The sequence below is a fragment of the Sorghum bicolor genome, chromosome 1, assembly GCF_000003195.3.
Source record: "Sorghum bicolor cultivar BTx623 chromosome 1, Sorghum_bicolor_NCBIv3, whole genome shotgun sequence".
Taxonomy (NCBI): Eukaryota; Viridiplantae; Streptophyta; class Magnoliopsida; order Poales; family Poaceae; genus Sorghum; species Sorghum bicolor.
The window spans coordinates 24,264,865-24,286,250 of record NC_012870.2 but is presented as its reverse complement, the minus strand read 5'-3'; the positions used below and the strand labels follow the sequence as shown (position 1 = coordinate 24,286,250).

At 39.6% G+C, this 21,386-nt stretch overlaps 2 protein-coding genes across 2 annotated transcripts; both read left to right on the top strand.

The window, feature by feature from the left end:
- LOC110431697 lies at window positions 704-1,688 on the top strand. The gene is made up of 2 exons (XM_021451057.1): window positions 704-986; window positions 1,156-1,688. The coding sequence occupies exons 1-2, from the start codon at window positions 704-706 to the stop codon at window positions 1,686-1,688; spliced, it is 816 nt and encodes a 271-aa protein (XP_021306732.1).
- On the top strand, window positions 3,751-4,290 carry LOC110431694. The gene has a single exon (XM_021451054.1). The coding sequence runs from the start codon at window positions 3,751-3,753 to the stop codon at window positions 4,288-4,290; it is 540 nt and encodes a 179-aa protein (XP_021306729.1).

The following is a 21,386-nucleotide window of genomic DNA, read 5'->3' as shown; positions in this document are numbered from 1 at the left end:
TCCAATGCTGCATTAATTTGCACAAGTAAAATTTTTGAAACATTTATATCTTCACATATGAACCAAATGTTGGAAAACAAATGAAAGAACAAACTACGAAAATCTACCATGTCTTGGATACTTGTTCCACTAGCATTCCTACGCTGAATTTTCTCGTAGCATGAACAAAATTTGTTCACATCCCTCTGAATAGTGAGCCACCTATGCATTATACAGATGTCTTTTTTCCTTGTGTTCATCAAAGAATGCATGAATTCTACCCAAAAAGTTGAACGAGCTTGATTGGCCCCACGAATGGGATCTTTGCTAACATTCAACCAAGCCGGGCATATGACTTTATCTTCCTTTATGTCAAAATTTTTTTGCCTATGTGACGCACCCTTTTTAGCACACGACGGCCACCAACAACAACTCCAGGTGCCTGCGATTCCATGACATCATCTTGCAATTCAGCAGAAACAACATTACCAGGTTCGGTCCCTGGCCATGTTTTCATTCATCGTGATAGAGAAGGCGGACACTGGAGGATGTATCAAGATTATTTGGCGGACAATCTGACGTATGGTCTAGATTTATTCTGTCGGAGGTTGTTGTTCTTTCAGCTCAAATTAATTCATAATATTTGTTTAATTTTTAGACAACATGTTGAAATCTTATTTCTTTTTTTAGATTTAGAATGAGTAGGAATCTTTTCCGTCGCATCATGGATGCAGTTGAATCACACGACGATTACTTCGTGCAAAAAAAGAATTGTACATGGACGTTTGAATTGAGTTACTTCCAAAAGGTCACTACCGCTCTTCGTATGATCACATATGAGGTTTCTACTGATGCTACAGATGAGTACATTCGCATTGGCGAAAGCACTGCACTTGAGAGCCTACGTAAGTTCGTTGCTGCAGTTGTAGAATTATTTGAAGCGGAATACCTGAGACATCCCACTGAGGCTGACATAGCACGCTCGCTGGCGGTCAAGGAGAAAAGAGGTTTGTTAGGCATGTTAGGGTCCATCGATTGTATGCATTGGGAGTGGAAGAATTGTCCAGTTGAAAAATTGGGACAGTACAAGGGGCATGTGAACAAGCCAACTATAATTTTAGAAGCTGTTGCGTCTTAAGACCTTTGGTGTTGGCAAAGCATATTTTGGGATACCAGGTTCTCATAACGATATCAACGTCCTTCACCAGTCTCCACTATTCGACAACCTAGCAGAAGGTAAAGCTCCAAAGGTGCACTATACCATTAATGGCCATGACTACAAGATGGGGTATTTGCTCGCCGATGATATTTACCCCTCATGGGCGACTTTAGTGAAGTCTATCTCTTCTCCTATGGGGAATAAGCAGAAATATTTTGCAACAACACAAGAAGCAGCGAGGAAGGATATTGAAAGGTTTTTTGGGGTGTTTCAATCTAAGTTTGCCATTATTCGTCAGCCAGGTCGCATTTGGGATAGGGAGACACTTGTATTGATAGTGAGGGCTTGTGTTATCATGCACCATATGATTGTTAAAGATGAAAGAGTTGTCGACCCTGATGAGCGGTTCTCGGATGTTTGTGAAAATGTGCAACCTTCTCATGGGAAGCCTACTCGCACACTAGCTGAATTTATTGAAGCCCATAATAAAAAGATCAGAGACAAGCCAACACACTTCCAGTTGAAAGAAGACCTCATCGAGCACCTATGAAGCCGTAATCTTGATTTGTATCCAATGGAACCGGCATCATAATTTATTAGTATTTTCATTCAAGTGTAATAAACTATTTTTTATTAGTGTAAACAATATGTCGCTAGATCATACATCAGCCGGCCGATTGCCCTTCCCTATACATACATGAAATATAGCTCCATTCATACACCATATCACACTGGTCGATTGCCTGACACCATTTTAAAGTTCAAAAAATTCTCAAAGGGTCTGCTGAATGAAGCAAACGTACACTAACATAAATGCACACATGACATTGTTTGTAGATGATAAATAAATAAACTAAAGGTTCACTTGATGATGAACTAAATTGACATTGACTAAAATTAAATTCTAGGATTGAACTCAAACTAATTTCTCATATGTGCGCAAGGATCTTCTTCTTCCTAATCTCAAGCCACTGTAGCTGGTCTTGGTCGAGAGACCTTTTGTCCGCTATCATGATGTCTTTCTCCTCCTTCAGCAAGTCCGCTTCAATTTTTGTTCTTCATTTGACAATCACTTCTTCTCAAGCTGAAGCATTCTCTATCTTAAGTGAAGCCTTCTCTACCTTAAGTGAAGTCTCTCTTTCCTTGTCTCTTTCCCTATCACGTGCCTCCTTCTCCCACATCTTCTCCAAAGCTGCAAGAGAAGCATCGTCCTGCCTAGCTTGTTTTACCTGCTTCTGACCCTTTGACCTCATTTGTTTTTCCGAACCTGTGGTTGCAACCTCTTGCACTTCATCATTGTTGCTTACATTGCTCGGTGTGCATTCCTTGGTAGTCTTCTATTTTTTGTTCTTCTGAGCCAGTTCAATCCTCAATGACTCCCACTTGTCTTCATCCTTTAGCTTGTGATAACAATGCATTAGAGTGAACGACTTGTTTTCTTTGTGCACTCCAATGTATGTCTCGAATGCTGCATTAATTTGCACAAGTAAAATTTTTGAATCATTTATATCTTCACATATGAACCAAATGTTGGAAAACAAATGAAAGAACAAACTACAAAAATCTACCATGTCTTGGATACTTGTTCCACTAGCATTCCTACGCTGAATTTTCTCGTAGCATGAACAAAATTTGTTCACATCCCTCTGAATAGTGAGCCACCTATGCATTATACAGATGTCTTTTTTCCTTGTGTTCATCAAAGAATGCATGAATTCTACCCAAAAAGTTGAACGAGCTTGATTGGCCCCATGAATGGGATCTTTGCTAACATTGAACCAAGCCGAGCATATGACTTTATCTTCCTTTATGTCAAAAATTTTTTGCCTATGTGACGCACCCTTTTTAGCACACGACGGCCACCAACAACAACTCCAGGTGCCTGCGATTCCATGACATCATCTTGCAATTCAGCAGAAACAACATTACCAGGTTCGGTCCCTAGCCATGTTTTCATTCATCGTGATAGAGAAGGCGGACACTGGAGGATGTATCAAGATTATTTGGTGGACAATCTGACGTATGGTCCAGATTTATTCTGTCGGAGGTTGTTGTTCTTTCAGCTCAAATTAATTCATAATATTTGTTTAATTTTTAGACAACATGTTGAAATCTTATTTCTTTTCTTTAGATTTAGAATGAGTAGGAATCTTTTCCGTCGCATCATGGATGCAGTTGAATCACACGATGATTACTTCGTGCAAAAAAAGAATTGTACAGGGACGTTTGAATTGAGTTACTTCCAAAAGGTCACTACCGCTCTTCGTATGCTCACATATGAGGTTTCTACTGATGCTACAACAGATGAGTACATTCGCATTGGCGAAAGCACTGCACTTGAGAGCCTACGTAAGTTTGTTGCTGCAGTTGTAGAATTATTTGAAGCGTAATACCTGAGACATCCCACTGAGGCTGACATAGCACGCTCGCTGGCGGTCAATGAGAAAAGAGGTTTGTTAGGCATGTTAGGGTCCATCGATTGTATGCATTGGGAGTGGAAGAATTGTCCAGTTGAATAATAGGGACAGTACAAGGGGCATGTGAACAAGCCAACTATAATTTTAGAAGCTGTTGCGTCTCAAGACCTTTGGGGTTGGCAAGCATATTTTGGGATGCCAGGTTCTCATAACGATATCAACGTCCTTCACCGGTCTCCACTATTCGACAACCTAGCAGAAGGTAAAGCTCCAAAGGTGCACTATAGCATTAATGGCCATGACTACAAGATGGGGTATTTGCTCGCCGATGATATTTACCCCTCATGGGCCACTTTAGTGAAGTCTATCTCTTCTCCTATGGGGAATAAGCAGAAATATTTTGCAACAACACAAGAAGCAGCGAGGAAGGATATTGAAAGGTTTTTTGGGGTGTTTCAATCTAAGTTTGCCATTATTCGTCAGCCAGGTCGCATTTGGGATAGGGAGACACTTGTATTGATCGTGAGGGCTTGTGTTATCATGCACAATATGATTGTTAAAGATGAAAGAGTTGTCGACCCTGATGAGCGGTTCTCGGATGTTTGTGAAAATGTGCAACCTTCTCATGGGAAGCCTACTCGCACACTAGCTGAATTTATTGAAGCCCATAATAAAAAGATCAAAGACAAGCCAACATACTTCCAGTTGAAAGAAGACCTCATCGAGCACCTATGAAGCCGTAATCTTGATTTGTATCCAATGGAACCGGCATCATAATTTATTAGTATTTTCATTCAAGTGTAATAAACTATTTTTTATTAGTGTAAACAATATGTCGCTAGATCATACATCAGCCGGCCGATTGCCCTTCCCTATACATACATGAAATATAGCTCCATTCATACACCATATCACACCGGTCGATTGCCTGACACCATTTTAAAATTCAAAAAATTCTCAAAGGGTCTGCTGAATGAAGCAAACGTACACTAACATAAATGCACACATGACATTGTTTGTAGATGATAAATAAATAAACTAAAGGTTCACTTGATGATGAACTAAATTGACATTGACTAAAATTAAATTCTAGGATTGAAATCAAACTAATTTCTCATATGTGCGCAAGGATCTTCTTCTTCATAATCTCAAGCCACTGTAGCTGGTCTTGGTCGAGAGACCTTTTGTCCGCTATCATGATGTCTTTCTCCGCCTTCAGCAAGTCCGCTTCAATTTTTTTTCTTCATTTGACAATCACTCCTTCTCAAGCTGAAGCATTCTCTATCTCAAGTGAAGCCTTCTCTACCTTAAGTGAAGTCTCTCTTTCCTTGTCTCTTTCCCTATCACGTGCCTCCTTCTCCCACATCTTCTCCAAAGCTGCAAGAGAGGCATCGTCCCGCCTAGCTTGTTTTACCTGCTTCTGACCCTTTGACCTCATTTGTTTTTCCGAACCTGTGGCTGCAACCTCTTGCACTTCATCATGGTAGTCTTCTGTTTTTTGTTCTTCTGAGCCAGTTCAATCCTCAATGACTTCCACTTGTCTTCATCCTTTAGCTTGTGATAACAATGCATTAGAGTGAACGACTTGTTTTCTTTATCCGCTCCAATGTATGTCTCCAATGCTGCATTAATTTGCACAAGTAAAATTTTTGAAACATTTATATCTTCACATATGAACCAAATGTTGGAAAACAAATGAAAGAACAAACTACGAAAATCTACCATGTCTTGGATACTTGTTCCACTAGCATTCCTACGCTCAATTTTCTCGTAGCATGAACAAAATTTGTTCACATCCCTTTGAGTAGTGAGCCACCTATGCATTATACAGATGTCTTTTTTCCTTGTGTTCATCAAAGAATGCATGAATTCTACCCTAAAAGTTGAACGAGCTTGATTGGCCACATAAATGGGATCTTTGCTAACATTCAACCAAGCCGAGCATATGACTTTATCTTCCTTTATGTCAAAAATTTTTTGCCTATGTGACGCACCCTTTTTAGCACACCACAGCCACCAACAACAACTCCAGGTGCCTGCAATTCAATGACATCATCTTGCAATTCAGTAGAAACAACATTACCAGGGAACAACGGAGTGCCTTGCGTCAATGAAAAGTTCAAGTCGTCCAAGCCAGGATCACTGTATAGAATCCAAAAATGTAAAACTAATATGCAAAACTGTTGGAGAGTTGATTTCGTGAATTTTGGCAAAAAGCAAGAATGCAAAACCAATATGCAAAAACTGTTGGAGATGCTCTTATAAGAGCTAAGCTATACAATATATAGTTGTCCCTTATTTATCTATAAGAATTTTGTTATTATTACTTCTATCCATATCCCACGTTCTCTTTTAATCCCCCTCACAATCACTTAATGCATGGACCCATCATTGCATATGCTTGTGTGCCCAGCTTAGTGCTTGCAGGAGAGCCAAGCTCTCCTCTCTTTCCTCTTTTCTCTTTTCCACATCAGTATATGCCCCGCGATAAGCCAATTATTGCACTGCTCTCATGAGCTAACTATAAGTATTTTTATATTTTAATGAAAGATAGAGAAAAACCTAGCTCTTCGGACTTATACACACATTTCAAGAACCCGCAGCTCCATTTTCTAGATCGTTGGCAACGACTCGATGTCTTACAGCTTCAACTGCATACATAAATATATACACACATGTTTAAGTTGCTTTGCTTCAATTAGAGCATCTTCAAGAGGGAAGCTTAACTTGTTTTGTTTTCAAAACATCATCCTTTTTCACCCCTTTCATAAATTCAAAAGGTTACTATACTAATAAGCTTCTAAAATCATGTCTGTTTTTTTTCTGTTAATAGAATGAACAATAGAGACCCATCTTAACTGATCAATCTAACTTAAATCCTCTTAGAAATTTTAAAATTAGAATTTCTTCAAAGTTGTTTTTTTGTAAATCATCACAAGTTTTAGAACATCAATTTAATTAGTTAATACTACTATTATAGTTTTAATATTTGAGAAAAGTTACTTCATGCTACTATTAAAACTTTCAAAAAAATACTAAAATTAGAAGTAAATTTTAATAAAGAAAAATGTTAATACTATAGGAGTTTTAATATTATTTTAACACTATTAATGATACATAAATATTAAATTAATTTTAGCATTTTTCTATTTTAAATTTAAACGTAATATTTTTTGTTGATGTAAACTATTAATTTATATTTCTATATAAATATATTACATAAATAATGATTGACTAATTGACACATGTTGGATCCACATCTAACATACAATAAACATGTCACACCAGCTTATAGAGTAGGTTAGATCACATTTAGATAGGGATGGCACTCTTGCCAAGTTTAAGGACTTGCGGTGATCATCTTGAAAGTTCAGGATAAGGATGACACCGCTAGCCAAGTTTAGTGACCTACGGGTGATCACCTTGAAAATTTAGGGACCTGAGTGATACCATCTGCTAAATTTAGGGACCCACAGATATCACTTTAGAAATTTAAGGACATAGATAACACCGCCGGCCAAGTTCAGGGACTGATGGTGAATTTAGTTCCATCTTAACCGATGAATCGAACTTAGAATTTTTTAAATTAAAATTCCTTAAAAGTTGTTTCTTTTTTTTAAAAAAAAATCTAAATTTGTAGAACATCAGTTTAATCAGTTAATACTAATAAAATATAGCTACATAAACATAGAAATGTCTATTTACCTGATTAACCTTGTTGCTTTAGACTAAAGCCACTAGCTAATTCCAAGGAGAAGCTCCCAATGCCTTTGACTTCAACTTTGTGTCCATCAGTGACTCTAAGACTTCGCTCCTCCTTCTTATAGTTCTCATCATACTAAATACCTGCAATGAATTGGAAATGTGCACAGTGGCACTTGAGTCAACCCATTAAGTACCAAGGGAATAATTTGCTAAAAATGATTCATCAACAAAAGAGACAAATTCATTACTATTCTTACCACCCCACTCCTTGAAGCCTGGACAATACTTCTAGAAGTGCTAAGGCGCCGAGCCACAGAAAATAACATGTTTTAGGGCTACTATTCTGAGCATGGTTCTCATTACCATTGTTCTTGCCAAAATTCTTATCATTATTATTGTTCTCATTTTTCTTATTTGGCTTGAACTTTCTAGGCTATCTACTTCTACTAGACTCAGCTTGATTCTTACCCTTGCCTAAAGCAACAAGGTTAGCGTTGTGTCCTTTTTCTCTAATTTTTACCTTTCTTACTCCTCAACACAATAGTTGATGAGTTCTGAAATGCTCCATTTCCCCTTTTGTGTGTTATAGCTAACTTTGAATGGGGTATAGTGAGCTGGCAGTGAAGTCATGATAAAATGTACAATAAAACCCTCAGAGATGGCCATATCAAGCACCTTAAATTTTGCAGCCATGTCACACATGCTCATTATATGTTCCCTAATTACACCTTTCCTCCCATCATAGCGTGAGGTACATATTTTCATGATGAGGGTGCTAGCATCAGTCTTAGAAGAGCTCTTAAAGTTTTTCTCAATAGAGGCAAAGAACTCCTTAGCAATCAGCTCCTCACCACTTTCCTTCCTATCAGGGATTGCTCCCTTAATAGCATTTGAAATGGTGGCCCTCAAATCCATCAAATGCATCATCAAGCTGAAGACTGAAGCCTAATTCTAAGGAGAATCTCCAAATGCCTTTGACTTCAACTTCATGTCCATCAACGACTGTAAGACTTCGCTCCCCCTTCTTATAGTTCTCATCATACTAAATACCTGCAATGAATTGGAAATGTGCATAGTGGCACCTGAGTCATTCCACCAACTATCAGGGGAATAATTTGCTAAAAATGATTCATCAACAAAAGAGACAAATTCTTTACCATTCTTACCACACCACTCCTTGAGGCCTAGATAGTACTTCTAGAAGTGCTTAGGCGAGCCACAAAAATTACAAGTTTTAGGGCCACTATTCTGAGCATGGTTCTTATTACCATTGTTCCCATAATGGTTGTCGACTCCTACGCCGCCTCCAGTTGTGTTTACCCATTGGCACTTGAACAAAGAGACCTTAAAAGTAGAGCCACAATAATATGTTTGCTTATTCCCACTAGGGTTGGTGGCATTTTTGGTATTTCTTAACGCACATAGAAGAATCTGCAAACGTACGGATATACCGTTGTAGCACTTCACCTGAAAATATTCAGGGTATCATATTTTGCCAAAGGAACAGTTGAGCTAGACTCTTTAATTAGATTGCTTAGGATCACAAGGAGGAGGATAACTGAGGGATGAGGCTTTTCTATGGTCAAGTAACTATCATAAAGATAACTTCGCTCTACCACAGCTTGCTTCCGTCTCCGGAGTACCCCTGGTCTGCCAGGAAATGCCAGTCAAAGCTCTACCCTCAAGTCAAACTGAAGGGGGTGATGCTAAGAATGGACAGGGCTGTCACCACCTGCCGCTATCCACCTCACCGAAGAAAAAGAGGCAAACCGAAGATAATGCTCAACCTAGACACCGCATCTACGCTGCTCACTATTGCTCTAATGTGCGTGCAAGGGTTACCTATCTTCCAAGGGCCCTTCTACTAGAGCGCTCGTTACTGGAATGAACGTCGATCACAGAAGCTATAGTAGTTTAAAGATAAATTCTGATAATTAAATAACAAATAGAGAAACGTAAGATCCTTACTTTGTATGAATCTTACAGAGATACAAGAGGATAGGTTGCTAGCTTTGGCTTCCTTCTTTAGTGTATAAGCTACACTTGAGAAGTTGCTCAAAGCTTCAATTCCTTCTTTGCTCCTCTCTCTCTCTCTCTCACTCTCCTCTTATTCTATGACTAACTGGTGTTTCTATTCTCTAGCTCTTGCTCCTTGGAGTGATGCTTCAAGAGGAGGAGGTTCCCTCTATTTATACTGTTGAGTGAGGCGGTGCTGCCCCCACAATCTGCGCATGAGCACTCAAGTTACCTACCAGAGCTTCATGCAACCACACAACAAAGGTGGTGCCGAGGGGGCTTAGCTAGGGGCCGGCCGGTCCTTGGGCATCACCTCTCGGCCTCTAGCTTTGTGGGTCAGGCCTTGGGCCTCCTCTGATTCGGGTTGCCTCAGGGGGAACTGGTTGTGTAAACTTCACTTGACGTCTTGGTTATTTGATAGCATAATCATGCATTGGAAAGCGCCTTTTTGTGGTGTCCTCATGTATTTGTGCACATGTCCTGTAAAAAATACAATCTTCCAAATACATGTGGAACTAGGTTAGAAATAAATGCATATGTGATGTTGGTTTGCCAAATTTCCCAAATTTTGATAGTAATTGATGGTCGGATTTCTGAGTTACTAACCGTCAATAGGCATCTATGCAGACACCACTGTTTTGGTTGGTGCTCCTTTTATCTTGTGCTACTATGTAAAATATATTCCTATTTATCTTGTACCCTTTGTATGTGAGGATACACCATGTTGGTTGCCTAGCCAACAAATACAGCTGCTCATCATACTCTCATCACCTAGACATTGTTTCTGCAACTAGTCGTTGAAAGTTTCCATGTGCAAACATGTAATCCATGCTTCAGACTTCCCTAGGAACTCAGATCAGAGGAAGTTCTAATGTGTCTTGATATATGGATCTACCAAGGAGGAGTTATGTAGAACTATGTAATGTGATTTATTGAAATAATCATCATCCATACCAATATAGGTTTTCTTTCCTATGTCCCCTTTCCACTTAGTCTCCCCTCTTGTTGTGATTTAGGAACACCAATCAGGTCATGGTCAGGAATAAATTTAACACAAAACTCAATAACCTCTGTTCCGTAGCCCTTAGCGATTCTTCCTTCTGGCTGAGCATGGTTTTGAACTTATGTATTTAGGACTCCCATGAACCTCTTGAAGGGGAACATATTGTGCAGGAACACAAGACCAAGAATACTAATCTCCTTGACAAGATGAGCTAGAAGGTGTGTCATGATATTAAAGAAGGAAGGGGGAACACCAACTCAAAGCTAACAAGACATTGAACCACATCATTCTGTAGTTTTGCTAGATCCATTGGATCGATTGCCTTTTGAGAAATTGCATTGAGGATTACACATAGCTCCATGGTGGCTAGATGTACATTTGGAAATAGAAGTCCTCTTAATGCAACTAGAAGCAATTGTGTGTTGACATGGCGGGCATCACCTGCCTAGTGGTGGCCGCCACTGTCCTTCCTCCCGCTGATGTTCTAGTGGCTAGCAAGCCCATGGGGCACCTTCGTGGTAATGCCATGGCCAGTGGGATAGCGTCAATGACATCAATCGGGGCAAGATCTCTCTCCACCTCTCGGGTCATGGGTGATGGCCTTGGTGATGTGCGATCATTGGGTAGGAAGGCCATTTTCACGAGCTCTGATGGTGTTTTAGGCTGGTTCTTCATGGAATGAGAGGAGGATGCTCCCTTTTGTAGAGGGGAGTTCAAAGGGATAGGGCTTATCCTTTCTTCAAATTTGAATTTTGAATTCGAAAATTTGCAATGTGACTAATTGCAAACACCGGATAGAGCGTCACATGGCTTGGGTGAGCGGTTTCGCCAACAGACCCTGGTGGCTGTTGACGGTCCTTAAGTACCAAATATAATCATCAAACAAATAAAGAAAAGGATCCAAATGCAACCAACACCCAGACTTAGGGTTTTATCTGACAGAATTCCACGAGTTTTGGTGTTTGTCTATTTCTACAGGGGGTTATCAGGAAATATGGAAGAAAGGCCCACACGTCGGGTTTACATAGAGATATTAACGTGTCGCGCAATTTTCTATCATCTAGAAGACTCCAGAAGCCACGGGAATGAACGGGAAGGTGATCGGGCCCGGGGGCAGGGCGCCCGCCCTACCCCCTAGGGCGCCTGCCCTGGTGTAGAGTCCAATCAGGACCCGTCTCGCGGATTACGCTCCACCGACCTAAAGGATCAAGTATAACCGTTCAATCAATGTCGGTTTGATCCGACGGCCCAGATTCACTTGAGGGGACTATATAAGCAGACCCCCTGGCCCCTGGAGGAGAACAAGTTCATCATAGAGTTGAGAGGTGCCCTCGAAGGATAACCTTTCCTCTACATAGACTTAGGGCTTAGCATCCAATGTGAGAGTAGACTAGATCTACTAGATTGAGAGAGATAGAGTGGAGGTGTAGATCGGAGGAAGCCCGGCCTGTCGGTGTCTACTCCGAGGTTGTACCTGCGGGATCAAGTTCTCCTAACCCGAGGCTTGCTCCTAGGACTCTTCAGTAATTCGACTTCTAAATTCTAGTAAGTTCTTGTTTTATTGTTCTTTGGTTTATGAGTTTACTTTAATCTCTTCCGGTTGAGCTTAGAGTAATCATTGCTAGCGTAAACGTGGTGTTTGGGCTAGGGTACTCATAGATATCCCTTGACTAGCTGGACCGTGGTAGTAGCGAGGAACGTGACATTTCCAAGTTACCTTTGCAGCCCACATCTCGTTAGCAGGATGGGTAGGGTTTATAGGTGCGGGTCGAACATCCTCTGTGGTGTCTAGATTCCGTGAGCTTCCTGTGAGATCATGTAATGAAAAATTGGCTTGATATGAAATTGGCATTGCAAAGTGATTTGAATTATGGCATAATTTGATATGCATGTGTTGTCTATATATGGTTGTGATAGCAGGTGATTTGGAATTGTTGCATGACATGCTAGTGTGAGGTGTTGTGCGGATTGACATGAGTCAAGTCTTGGACTTGGGCTCATACTTGTCGCTTGTTTATTCATGTGCAGGTGTTAGCTTGAGGCAGAACGTGGTCGATGACGGACTGGAACTAGGTTCAAGGAGGAAGTGAGGTTTCGGGACTAAGTTCAGGGAGGAACTGAGGTTCTATTGGTCATGGATGTCATGCGAGATGTTCAGTGGGCTAGAGAACTAAGTTGCATGTTGCATGGTGAACTTGGTTTGGTCAAGTGACGATTAGAAAAAGAAGGAAGACTAGCTTGGATGGCTAGTGGCGCCATCAAATTTTGACCAGGATGTGGCAATTGGTAAGGAGAGGTTCACGCAACTATTTTTGGCTTGGTGGCGTGGAGCTTGGTCATGGTGCAGACCATGTGAACGGTTGTAGTGACTTTGAGGCTTGAATCAGCATGCAGGACTGCCTATAAAAGGTGGACATCGTTGTCTGTATGGATATAGAATTGTAGAGGCACACAAGTGCGACCCATAGAAAAGAGAGGCAGCGCATGCTGGATTAGCCGGTAGTTATTTTAAGTGCTTCGGGAACTTTTGTAGAGTTCTCTTGTGGACGCTTGTAAGTTGCATCTTGTGAACATATTATGAGAGCAATGAAGTCCAATTATCTCATATCAATGTGATGTTAATCGCGTTCTACATATCAGCTTCTTGATTTTCATGTCAAGCCTTTTGTTTCAGATTCATATCTTGTTTGCAAGTTTACATATGTTTTTTTTTGTTGCTAGGGTATTGTGCTAGTAGTCTGAAAAGTCTCATGGCATAAGCTTTAATTGATGTCGCATAATCAAAAATAGAACTGGATCAATTCTCGTCATTATCACACACAGTTACATTGTTTATTTTATATCTCGAGTTCTAGACCTCCGATTAACATGATTCCAGTTGGGTTCATTTGCATATTTTATATAGTTTATTGTATTAAATTTTGAGGTCAATTGGAGCATATTTTTGGCCAAGTTTATTTCTATTGAAAGCACAATGTTCTGTCTTAATTAAAAAAGGCTTACTTTGGTTTTGTGTTTAGGGTGAACTTTAGATTTTAATTTTAGCTTACGCAATCATTCACCCCTCCTCTGATTGCCGATCCTAGAGTATATCGATCCTACAAGTGGTACCAGAGCTAGGTTCTTTTTCTAATTGATCTTAACTGGTAATTAGAAAATATGGCGACAGATAGATATTCGGCAAAACCTTGTGTTTTCGATGGTGTTGATTTTCAGTTCTGGAAAGCAAAGATGGAGTCCTATATTCAGGCACAAGGCTTCACTATTTGGGAGAAGGTCTACAAGCCTTATGAAGTGCCTGAGATTGATGGTGTGACTACGGCAAACATGGCACAAGTAGAAGCTAACAGCAAGGCGAGGAACTATATAATTCAAGGGCTTGGTAAGAGTGACTTCGATCGTGTTGTGCATCTCGAATCTGCATATCAGGTATGGAAAGCACTGTGTGATTACCATGAAGGCTCATCTACAATTAAAGAAGTACGCCAAGATATGTATAAAAAGGATTACATGCGTTTTGAGATGAAACCCGGTGAAGCATTAGATGATTTCTTTGCTCGTTTTAATAAAATTTTAAGTAATCTATGTGTAGTTAATGTTACATATACTGATGCTGAAAATGCACGTCAATTACTTGGAGCTCTAGATATGTCTATTTGGGAGATGAAAGTTTCATCTATTAGAGAATCTACTGTGATGAGTACACTTACTTTAGATGTGCTTTATTCTAAGCTGAAAACTCATGAACTAGATGTTTTTGCTAGAAAAAATATTGCTAATAAATCAATAGCTCCAGCTTCACAATCAAGCCATTTTAATGGTGATAACACTTCCACTAGCTATGCACTATCTTCTTTGTCTTCACTAAATGATGAACAGCTAGAACAACTCCCGGAACAAGATTTGACACTTATTTCTACACGCTTCACAAGAGCTTTGCAAAATGTGAGATCAAGGAAGAGAGGATACAGTGGCCCCCAAAAGTGCTTTGAGTGTGGAGATCCAAATCACATCCGACCCAAGTGCCCAAAGTTTTTGGCAAGAGTTGCAAAAGATAAAGATGACAAAGAAGATGAAATTGAAAGAACAAAGAAGCACACAATAAGAAGCAATAAGAAGAAGGGCTATTTGAACCGCAAGGTGGTGCATCGTGTTCTTTCTGCTCTTGAGCAAGTTAACATGAGTGATGTCGACACTGATAGTGAGGATGACACTTCCAACGGAAAGAAAAATTTAATTGGGCTGTCTCATGGCAAGTAGTAAAAGCTCCAATGACAATGATGCTTCTGATGACAGCTACAATTAGGTAGAACCTTCTTATGATGAGTTGGCTAAAGCTGTTGAAAAACTTGGTACCTTACTAGAGAAAAGAAATAAAAAGATTTTCATGATGTTTTGATTGAATCTTTATATGCTGAAAATGACCGATTAAAAACTTTAATTCCTGATGATGATTCTTGCAAATCATGTGATATAGTGTATACTGAGCTTACTTCATTAAGGGACATGCATGCTTTGACTTTGGAACAACTTAAAGTTGAAAAAGATAAAAATGTGAAACATGTTTGTGCTACTGTTGAACCAACTTCTTGTGATAAATGTGAATTGCTTAAACTAAAACTGAAAAATGCTGATGTTAAAATAGCACAATTAAAAGAAAACTTTGATATTCATGAGGTTCTTTCATGCTCTAATTGTGGTAAAAATGATAAAACTAAAAAGGATGCATGTGAAAATTGTGCTACCCTTTTGAAACGTATTGATTACTTGCAAGGAAATATGGGAACGAAAATGTTGAATCAAATTTTGGAACAAAAGACTAGCACACACAAAACAGGGTTAGGTTTTGTTCCTTATGCTCATTCTATGTCTCATGCACCAATTATTTCCAAATCTCTTGGTAATGGTAAGTTTGAAATAGCTAATGAAACTAAAAAGACAGTTTTTAAATCTGCTGGTACTATGTCATCTTCTAATCAAGAAAATGTTAATGTCGCTTCTACTAATTATAAAAAATATAAAGTTAAATATACTTGCAGTCATTGTGTTTGAGAGGGACACATTGTGCAATTCTGTTTTAGACTAGCCAAACAACAAAAGAAAGAAAAAGCTAAGGCTAGATCTTATTTGAGAAAGACTTATTCTTTTGTGACCAAAAATATGGGTGGTACTCAATCTAAAATTTTATGTAAGAACACTCGTTCTGTGCCTACATTTGCTAGCGGTCGTGTGTCTCAATACTGGATTCCTAAATGTTTAATTTCAAACCACAGTACTGAGGCCTCGACATCTTGTGTTTCTATGTAGGCTTCTCGAGCGAGGAAGGAGAACATATGGTTAGTGGACTCTGGATGCTCACGTCATATGACTGGTGATAAAGGTTGGTTCTCTTCCCTCTCCCATGCATCTCAAGCAGAAAGTGTCACATTTGGAGATGCTACCTGTCATGGCAAAAGGTATTGTGAAGGTAAATGACAAGTTTATGTTTAAAGATGTGGCTCTCGTTGAGAACTTGAAATTCAATTTGCTCTCTGTCTCATAAATGATTGATGAAGATCTTGAAGTATGTTTTTAAAAAGGTGAATGTAAAGTGTTAGATTCTTCAGGTGATTTGGTTTTTAAAATTTCAAGATTTGGAAGAGTTTTCAAAGCAGATTTTGATGTCGTACATGGTGCTAAATTTAGATGTCTAGTTGCCAATGTTTCAAAAGGCTTATTCTTTTGGCATCGTAGACTTGGGCATGTTGGTTTTTGATCATCTCACGCATGTTAGTGGTATGGATCTTATACGTGGTTTACCTAAACTTAAAAATAAAAGCGATGTAGTGTGCTCTTCTTGTAGACATGGTAAGATGTGTGCAGGTTCACATCCTCCACTTACTATGGTCATGACAAATGCACCTGGGCAGCTTCTACACCTTGATACAGTTGGACCATCGAGAGTTCAGTCTTTTGGTGGTAAGTGGTATGTACTTGTGATTGTTGATGATTTCTCTAGATACTCCTGGGTTTACTTTATGGCATCTAAAGATGAGGCTTTTGGGCATTTTAGAAGTCTTGTTCTTAGATTATCTATTGATCACCCAGGATCTCTTAGAGCTATAAGAACTGATAATGGAACTGAATTTAAAAATTCTTCATTTGATCATTTTTGCACTGAAAAAGGTATTGATCATCAGTTTTCATCACCATATGTTCCACAACAAAATGGTGTAGTTGAAAGGAAAAATAGAACTTTGGTTGAGATGGCTAGAACAATGCTAGATGAATATGAAACTCCAAGAAAATTCTCGGCTGAAGCTTTGTCTACTGCATGCTATATTTCAAACCGTGTGTTTTTGAGATCCAAACTTGGTAAAACTGCATATGAGCTTCATTTTGGACATAGGCCAAGTGTATCACACCTTAGAGTTTTTGGGTGCAAATGCTTTGTGTTAAAATCTGGAAACTTAGACAAATTTGAAGCTAGATCTACAGATGGCATTTTTCTTGGTTACCCCACTCATTCACGTGGCTATCGTGTGCTTGTTTTGGCAACTAACAAAGTGATAGAAACGTGTGAAGTTACTTTTGATGAGACTAGTCCTAGCACTAGTCTAAGTGATGCAGGTACAAGTGCATATGTTCAGGGGGAGAGCATATTTATTGATGAAGAAGATGAGGATGACGAAGATGAGGTCACGATTCATACTATTTCTCCGCCTCAAGTTCCTACTACACCTTCTACTACTATAGCAACAATTGGACATCCACAAGCTACAACTTCATCTACACATGTCGAAAATGAACAAGAAGATGCTCTAGAAATTTCAGCCCCTCGTCACATTCAAAAGAGACATCCACCTGAGCAAATGATTGGAGATTTAAATGAAAGCGTAACAAGGTCTAGGTTTGTTGATACTAAATCATATGCTCATTCTGCTTTTGTTGCTTCTTTTGAGGCCAAAGATGTATCTCATGCATTAACTGACGAATCTTGGATCAATGCCATGCATGAAGAATTAGAGAATTTTGAACGAAATAAAGTTTGGAAGCTTGTTCCACCTCCACCTGATCACACTATAATTGGAACAAAATGGGTATTTAAAAATAAACAAAGTGAGGATGGTGTTGTTGTTAGAAACAAAGCTAGGTTGGTTGCTCAAGGATTTAAACAAATAGAAGGGTTAGATTTTGATGAAACATTTGCTCCTGTTGCTAGATTGGAAGCCATTATAATTTTGTTAGCGTTTGCTGCATCTAAAGGTTTTAAATTGTATCAAATGGATGTAAAAAGTGCTTTTCTTAATGGCTACATAGATGAGGAGGTTTATGTTAAGCAACCACCCGGCTTTGAAAATTTAAAATTTCCTAATCATGTTTTTAAACTATCAAAAGCTTTGTATGGTTTGAAACAAGCCCCAAGAGCATGGTATGATAGGTTGAAGAAATTTTTAATAGAAAAGGGATTTTCAATGGGAAAGGTTGATAAAACTCTCTTTGTACTTAAGCAAGGCAATGATCAATTATTCGTTCAGATTTATGTTGATGATATCATCTTTGGGTGTGCATCTCATGCTTTAGTGACTAAGTTTTCAGAAATGATGAGTAAAGAATTTGATATGAGTATGATGGGGGAGTTGACTTACTTCTTGGGACTACAAGTGAAACAAACAAATGAAGGCATTTTTGTTCATCAAAGTAAGTATACAAGGGATCTTCTACACCGTTTTGGGATGGAAAACTGTAAGCCTATTATGACGCCTATGGGAGCTGCTACTTCACTTGATCTTGATGAAGATGGTGAGCCTGTTGACCAAAAGGAGTACATGAGCATGATTGGTTCGCTTTTATATCTTACTGCTTCGAGGCCAGACATACAATTTTCTTTGTGTTTATGTGCTCGTTTTCAAGCTTCTCCACGTTTGTAACACCCAAAATTCGATTTTTAATTAATAGGATTTAATTTGATTTATTTAAGTATTTTTGTGAGCATTTGAATCTAGCAAATAAATGATTTTATGGAGAATAAAAATTTATCATAAGGGTAGCAACATGCTTTTGCATTCATGCCGAGAATAGCATTTATTTTGTGTTGCGTGTTTCTGTTTTTATCTTTTGTTTTTGTTCAAAATTTGCTTTGGAAAATGTTTTGGAAAATAAAAATAGAAGAAAAAGAAAAAGGGGAAACTCCCCTGGAAGGCCAGCCCAACCTCCCCCTCGGCCCGCACACCTCCTCTCTCCCTGGCCGGCTGACATGCGGGCCCCACTTGGCGGCACTCGTCCCCCTCCTCTCGCCGTGAGCGAGTAGGACTCGGCCGGGAAATTTCCCACCGAACCGAACCCGAGGACTCCGGGATTTCCTTGCCAAATCGAATAACCAACACCCCTATAAGGCTCCCTAGCACCGCAGCGAACCCCTTTTGCATCTAAAACGCAAAGCCAAGCCTTAGCTACCTAAAACCGAGCGGTTTCGGATCTCGTCAAGGAGAATTCCGCCGCCGCGCGTGGACACGCTTCCCCGCTAGCCCTCGGTCGGAGTAAACCATCTAGGTGAGTTCGCGAAGCGTTTCTCCAACTCCTGGTACCTTTTATTCGGAGTTTGGTGCTTGTTTCCGCAGAAACCGAGGTCGACGGCGAACTCCGAGGCGTCACCAATGGCGCCGCCGCGCCGTGCTTGGCTTCCGGTGGCCGGCCGCCGCATGGTTCCCTTCCCCGCTGAGTCTCGGCCGTTGGATCGGCCGTCGGCGGTGGAGATTAGAAAATACCCCTTGGGGGGGTATTTTGTTAAAGAGCCCTCAAAGAATTCCAAAATAGAACCCGCGATCCTTACGTATTTTCCAAGTTTACGTTTTCCGGTTTTAAAAGCGTATTCCTGTCGGCTGAAACCTAAATGCGCTTTCCAGAAATTACAGAAATGCCACTGATATTGTTTCGCTTATAAAATGCTCATTTTAACTCCGTTTTTGTCCATCCAAATTGCGTTAGGTTTGTAATTATATGCTCTACATGTTAGAACTATTTATTCTCTGTTTTGAAACTTTTTAATTTCCTGGTTCTATTTAATTATTTATTTCTCTATAGGAAATCTTGTAAATTGCATAACTTCTCCGTTTTAATTCCGATTTTCGTGAACTTTACGTCTGTGTGATCGTAGCGCTGCGTAGAATATTTTGATAAACGTTTATATTTGTTTTACCACTGTTTGGTGTATTGTTCTAATTATATCTTGTTTGCTTCGTGTATGATTGTCTACATTGGATTGCGTGTTGTTGATTGATGATTGGGATTAGACGGTGAGCCGTACGTTGGTGACCAGGACCAAGCTTTGGAGGACCAGCAGGCTCAGGAGAGCTTTGAGCAAGGCAAGTATAACTTGGGATCATCCTTGTTACCTATTCACTTAAGTACACATATATATCATATGCATGCTATCACCTTGTCGACCTTAGCAAAATCACAGATGATTGTTACCTGGATTCCTTGCTACCTACTTGATATGCATTTGGTGTAGATGTGCTAGTGTTTGATATAATCCATGATCTTGTAAGATGATTAATAGCTATGCAATGAACATAAAAGAATGACAAATAACTGTATGAGATCTTATCTGTACGTGATCACCCGGGATAACAGTGCAACCATGAGGGCTATAATGGCTCTGGCTTTAGCTCAGTATGAAGCCCTTTTCTAGCTTGTTAGAGGTTACCCGAAAGGGCGGAGGGGCTGAACCGTTTTGGGTATAGTGCGAGCCCCTGTCCCTATGTGTATAGGCTGCGCGTCATTGTGCCTTTCGGAAGAGGGTTATCTATATCTGCGCGCAAAGGAAACCTTGCGGCCCTAACATGTTAGACGAACTTTTAAAAGGCTTCATAGTGATCCCTGCCGACCTCCCTAGAAAGGGGGTTAAGAGATTAGCTACCTCGGGCGAAAGGGTAAATCATGACTCATGGGTAAAGATGTACAACCTCTGCAGAGTGTAAAACTGGTATACTAGCCGAGCTCACGGTCAGGAGCGGCCTTGGGGACATCTACATTAAGATGATGAGCTTGTTATGTTATTATGTTCATTTGGTTATCGTTTATGCTATGGGATTAATTATGCTTACACTTGACCATGTGATTATTGGATTATTTATGCTACCTTGACAATTGCTATTTAATTATGAGCATGCTATCCACCAATAAAAGCTAAATGCATTTAAACCAGTGTCAGCTATTTGAGCCTCATGAACCCCTGGTTATACTTGTTGAGTACGATATGTGCTCACTCTTGCAATTTCCCAACACCTCAGGATATGATAATGAAGATGACTGGAATGAGGATTACCGTTATGAGTACTAGGTTTGGAGTCAACCAGTCAATGCTGTCCCTGTGTGGAGCTTCCGTCGAGAGCGTTGTTTACTTTATGCTATCATTTTTGTATGAGACTATGTGATATTTTATATTCCGCTATGTAATAAACACTACAATGGTACATTTGAGATTTGTCTACTTATGTGTGCGACTGTTTCTGGGGCACATACGAGTCTTTTATGCATCCTATTTTTGTTCTTAAAATATGAGTGTGACACACGTGCTTCACATCTACAAGCTGTCAAACGTATTCTCAGGTATTTATGTGGTACTCTAAACTTTAGCATATGACTTTCTGCTTCCTCATATATTAGCTTAAGATGTTTTTCTGATGCTGATTTTAGAGGTTGTAGAATTAATAGAAAAAGTACATCTGGCTCATGCCATTTTTTGGAAAATTCTCTTATTACATGGTCATCTAGAAAACAATCTTCTGTTGCACAATCTACTGCTGCGTCTGAATATGTAGCTGCTGCTTGTTGTTGTTCACAAATTCTATGGATAGTAGCTACACTTAAAGATTATGGGATAAATTTGAATAAGGTTCCCCTTTTCTGTGATAATACTAGTGCTAGATGTATTGCTAAGAACCCAGTGCAACATTCAAGAACTAAGCATATCGTTATAAGATTTCACTTTCTTTGAGATCATGTTGAGAAAGGAACCGTTGAGCTTCATCGTATAGATACTGAACATCAGTTTGCAGACATTTTCACAAAACCTTTGGATTCTTCTCGTTTTGCTTTTCTACGGGGAGAACTTGGGGTGTTA

Excerpts from the sequence above, each read along its gene's own strand:
- LOC110431697 (XM_021451057.1), top strand. The coding sequence starts at position 704 with ATGGATGCAGTTGAATCACACGACGATTACTTCGTGCAAAAAAAGAAT. Across the intron at positions 987-1,155 it reads GGCGGTCAAGGAGAAAAGAG|GTTCTCATAACGATATCAAC; the intron begins GTTTGTTAGGCA and ends TTGGGATACCAG.
- LOC110431694 (XM_021451054.1), top strand. The coding sequence starts at position 3,751 with ATGCCAGGTTCTCATAACGATATCAACGTCCTTCACCGGTCTCCACTA.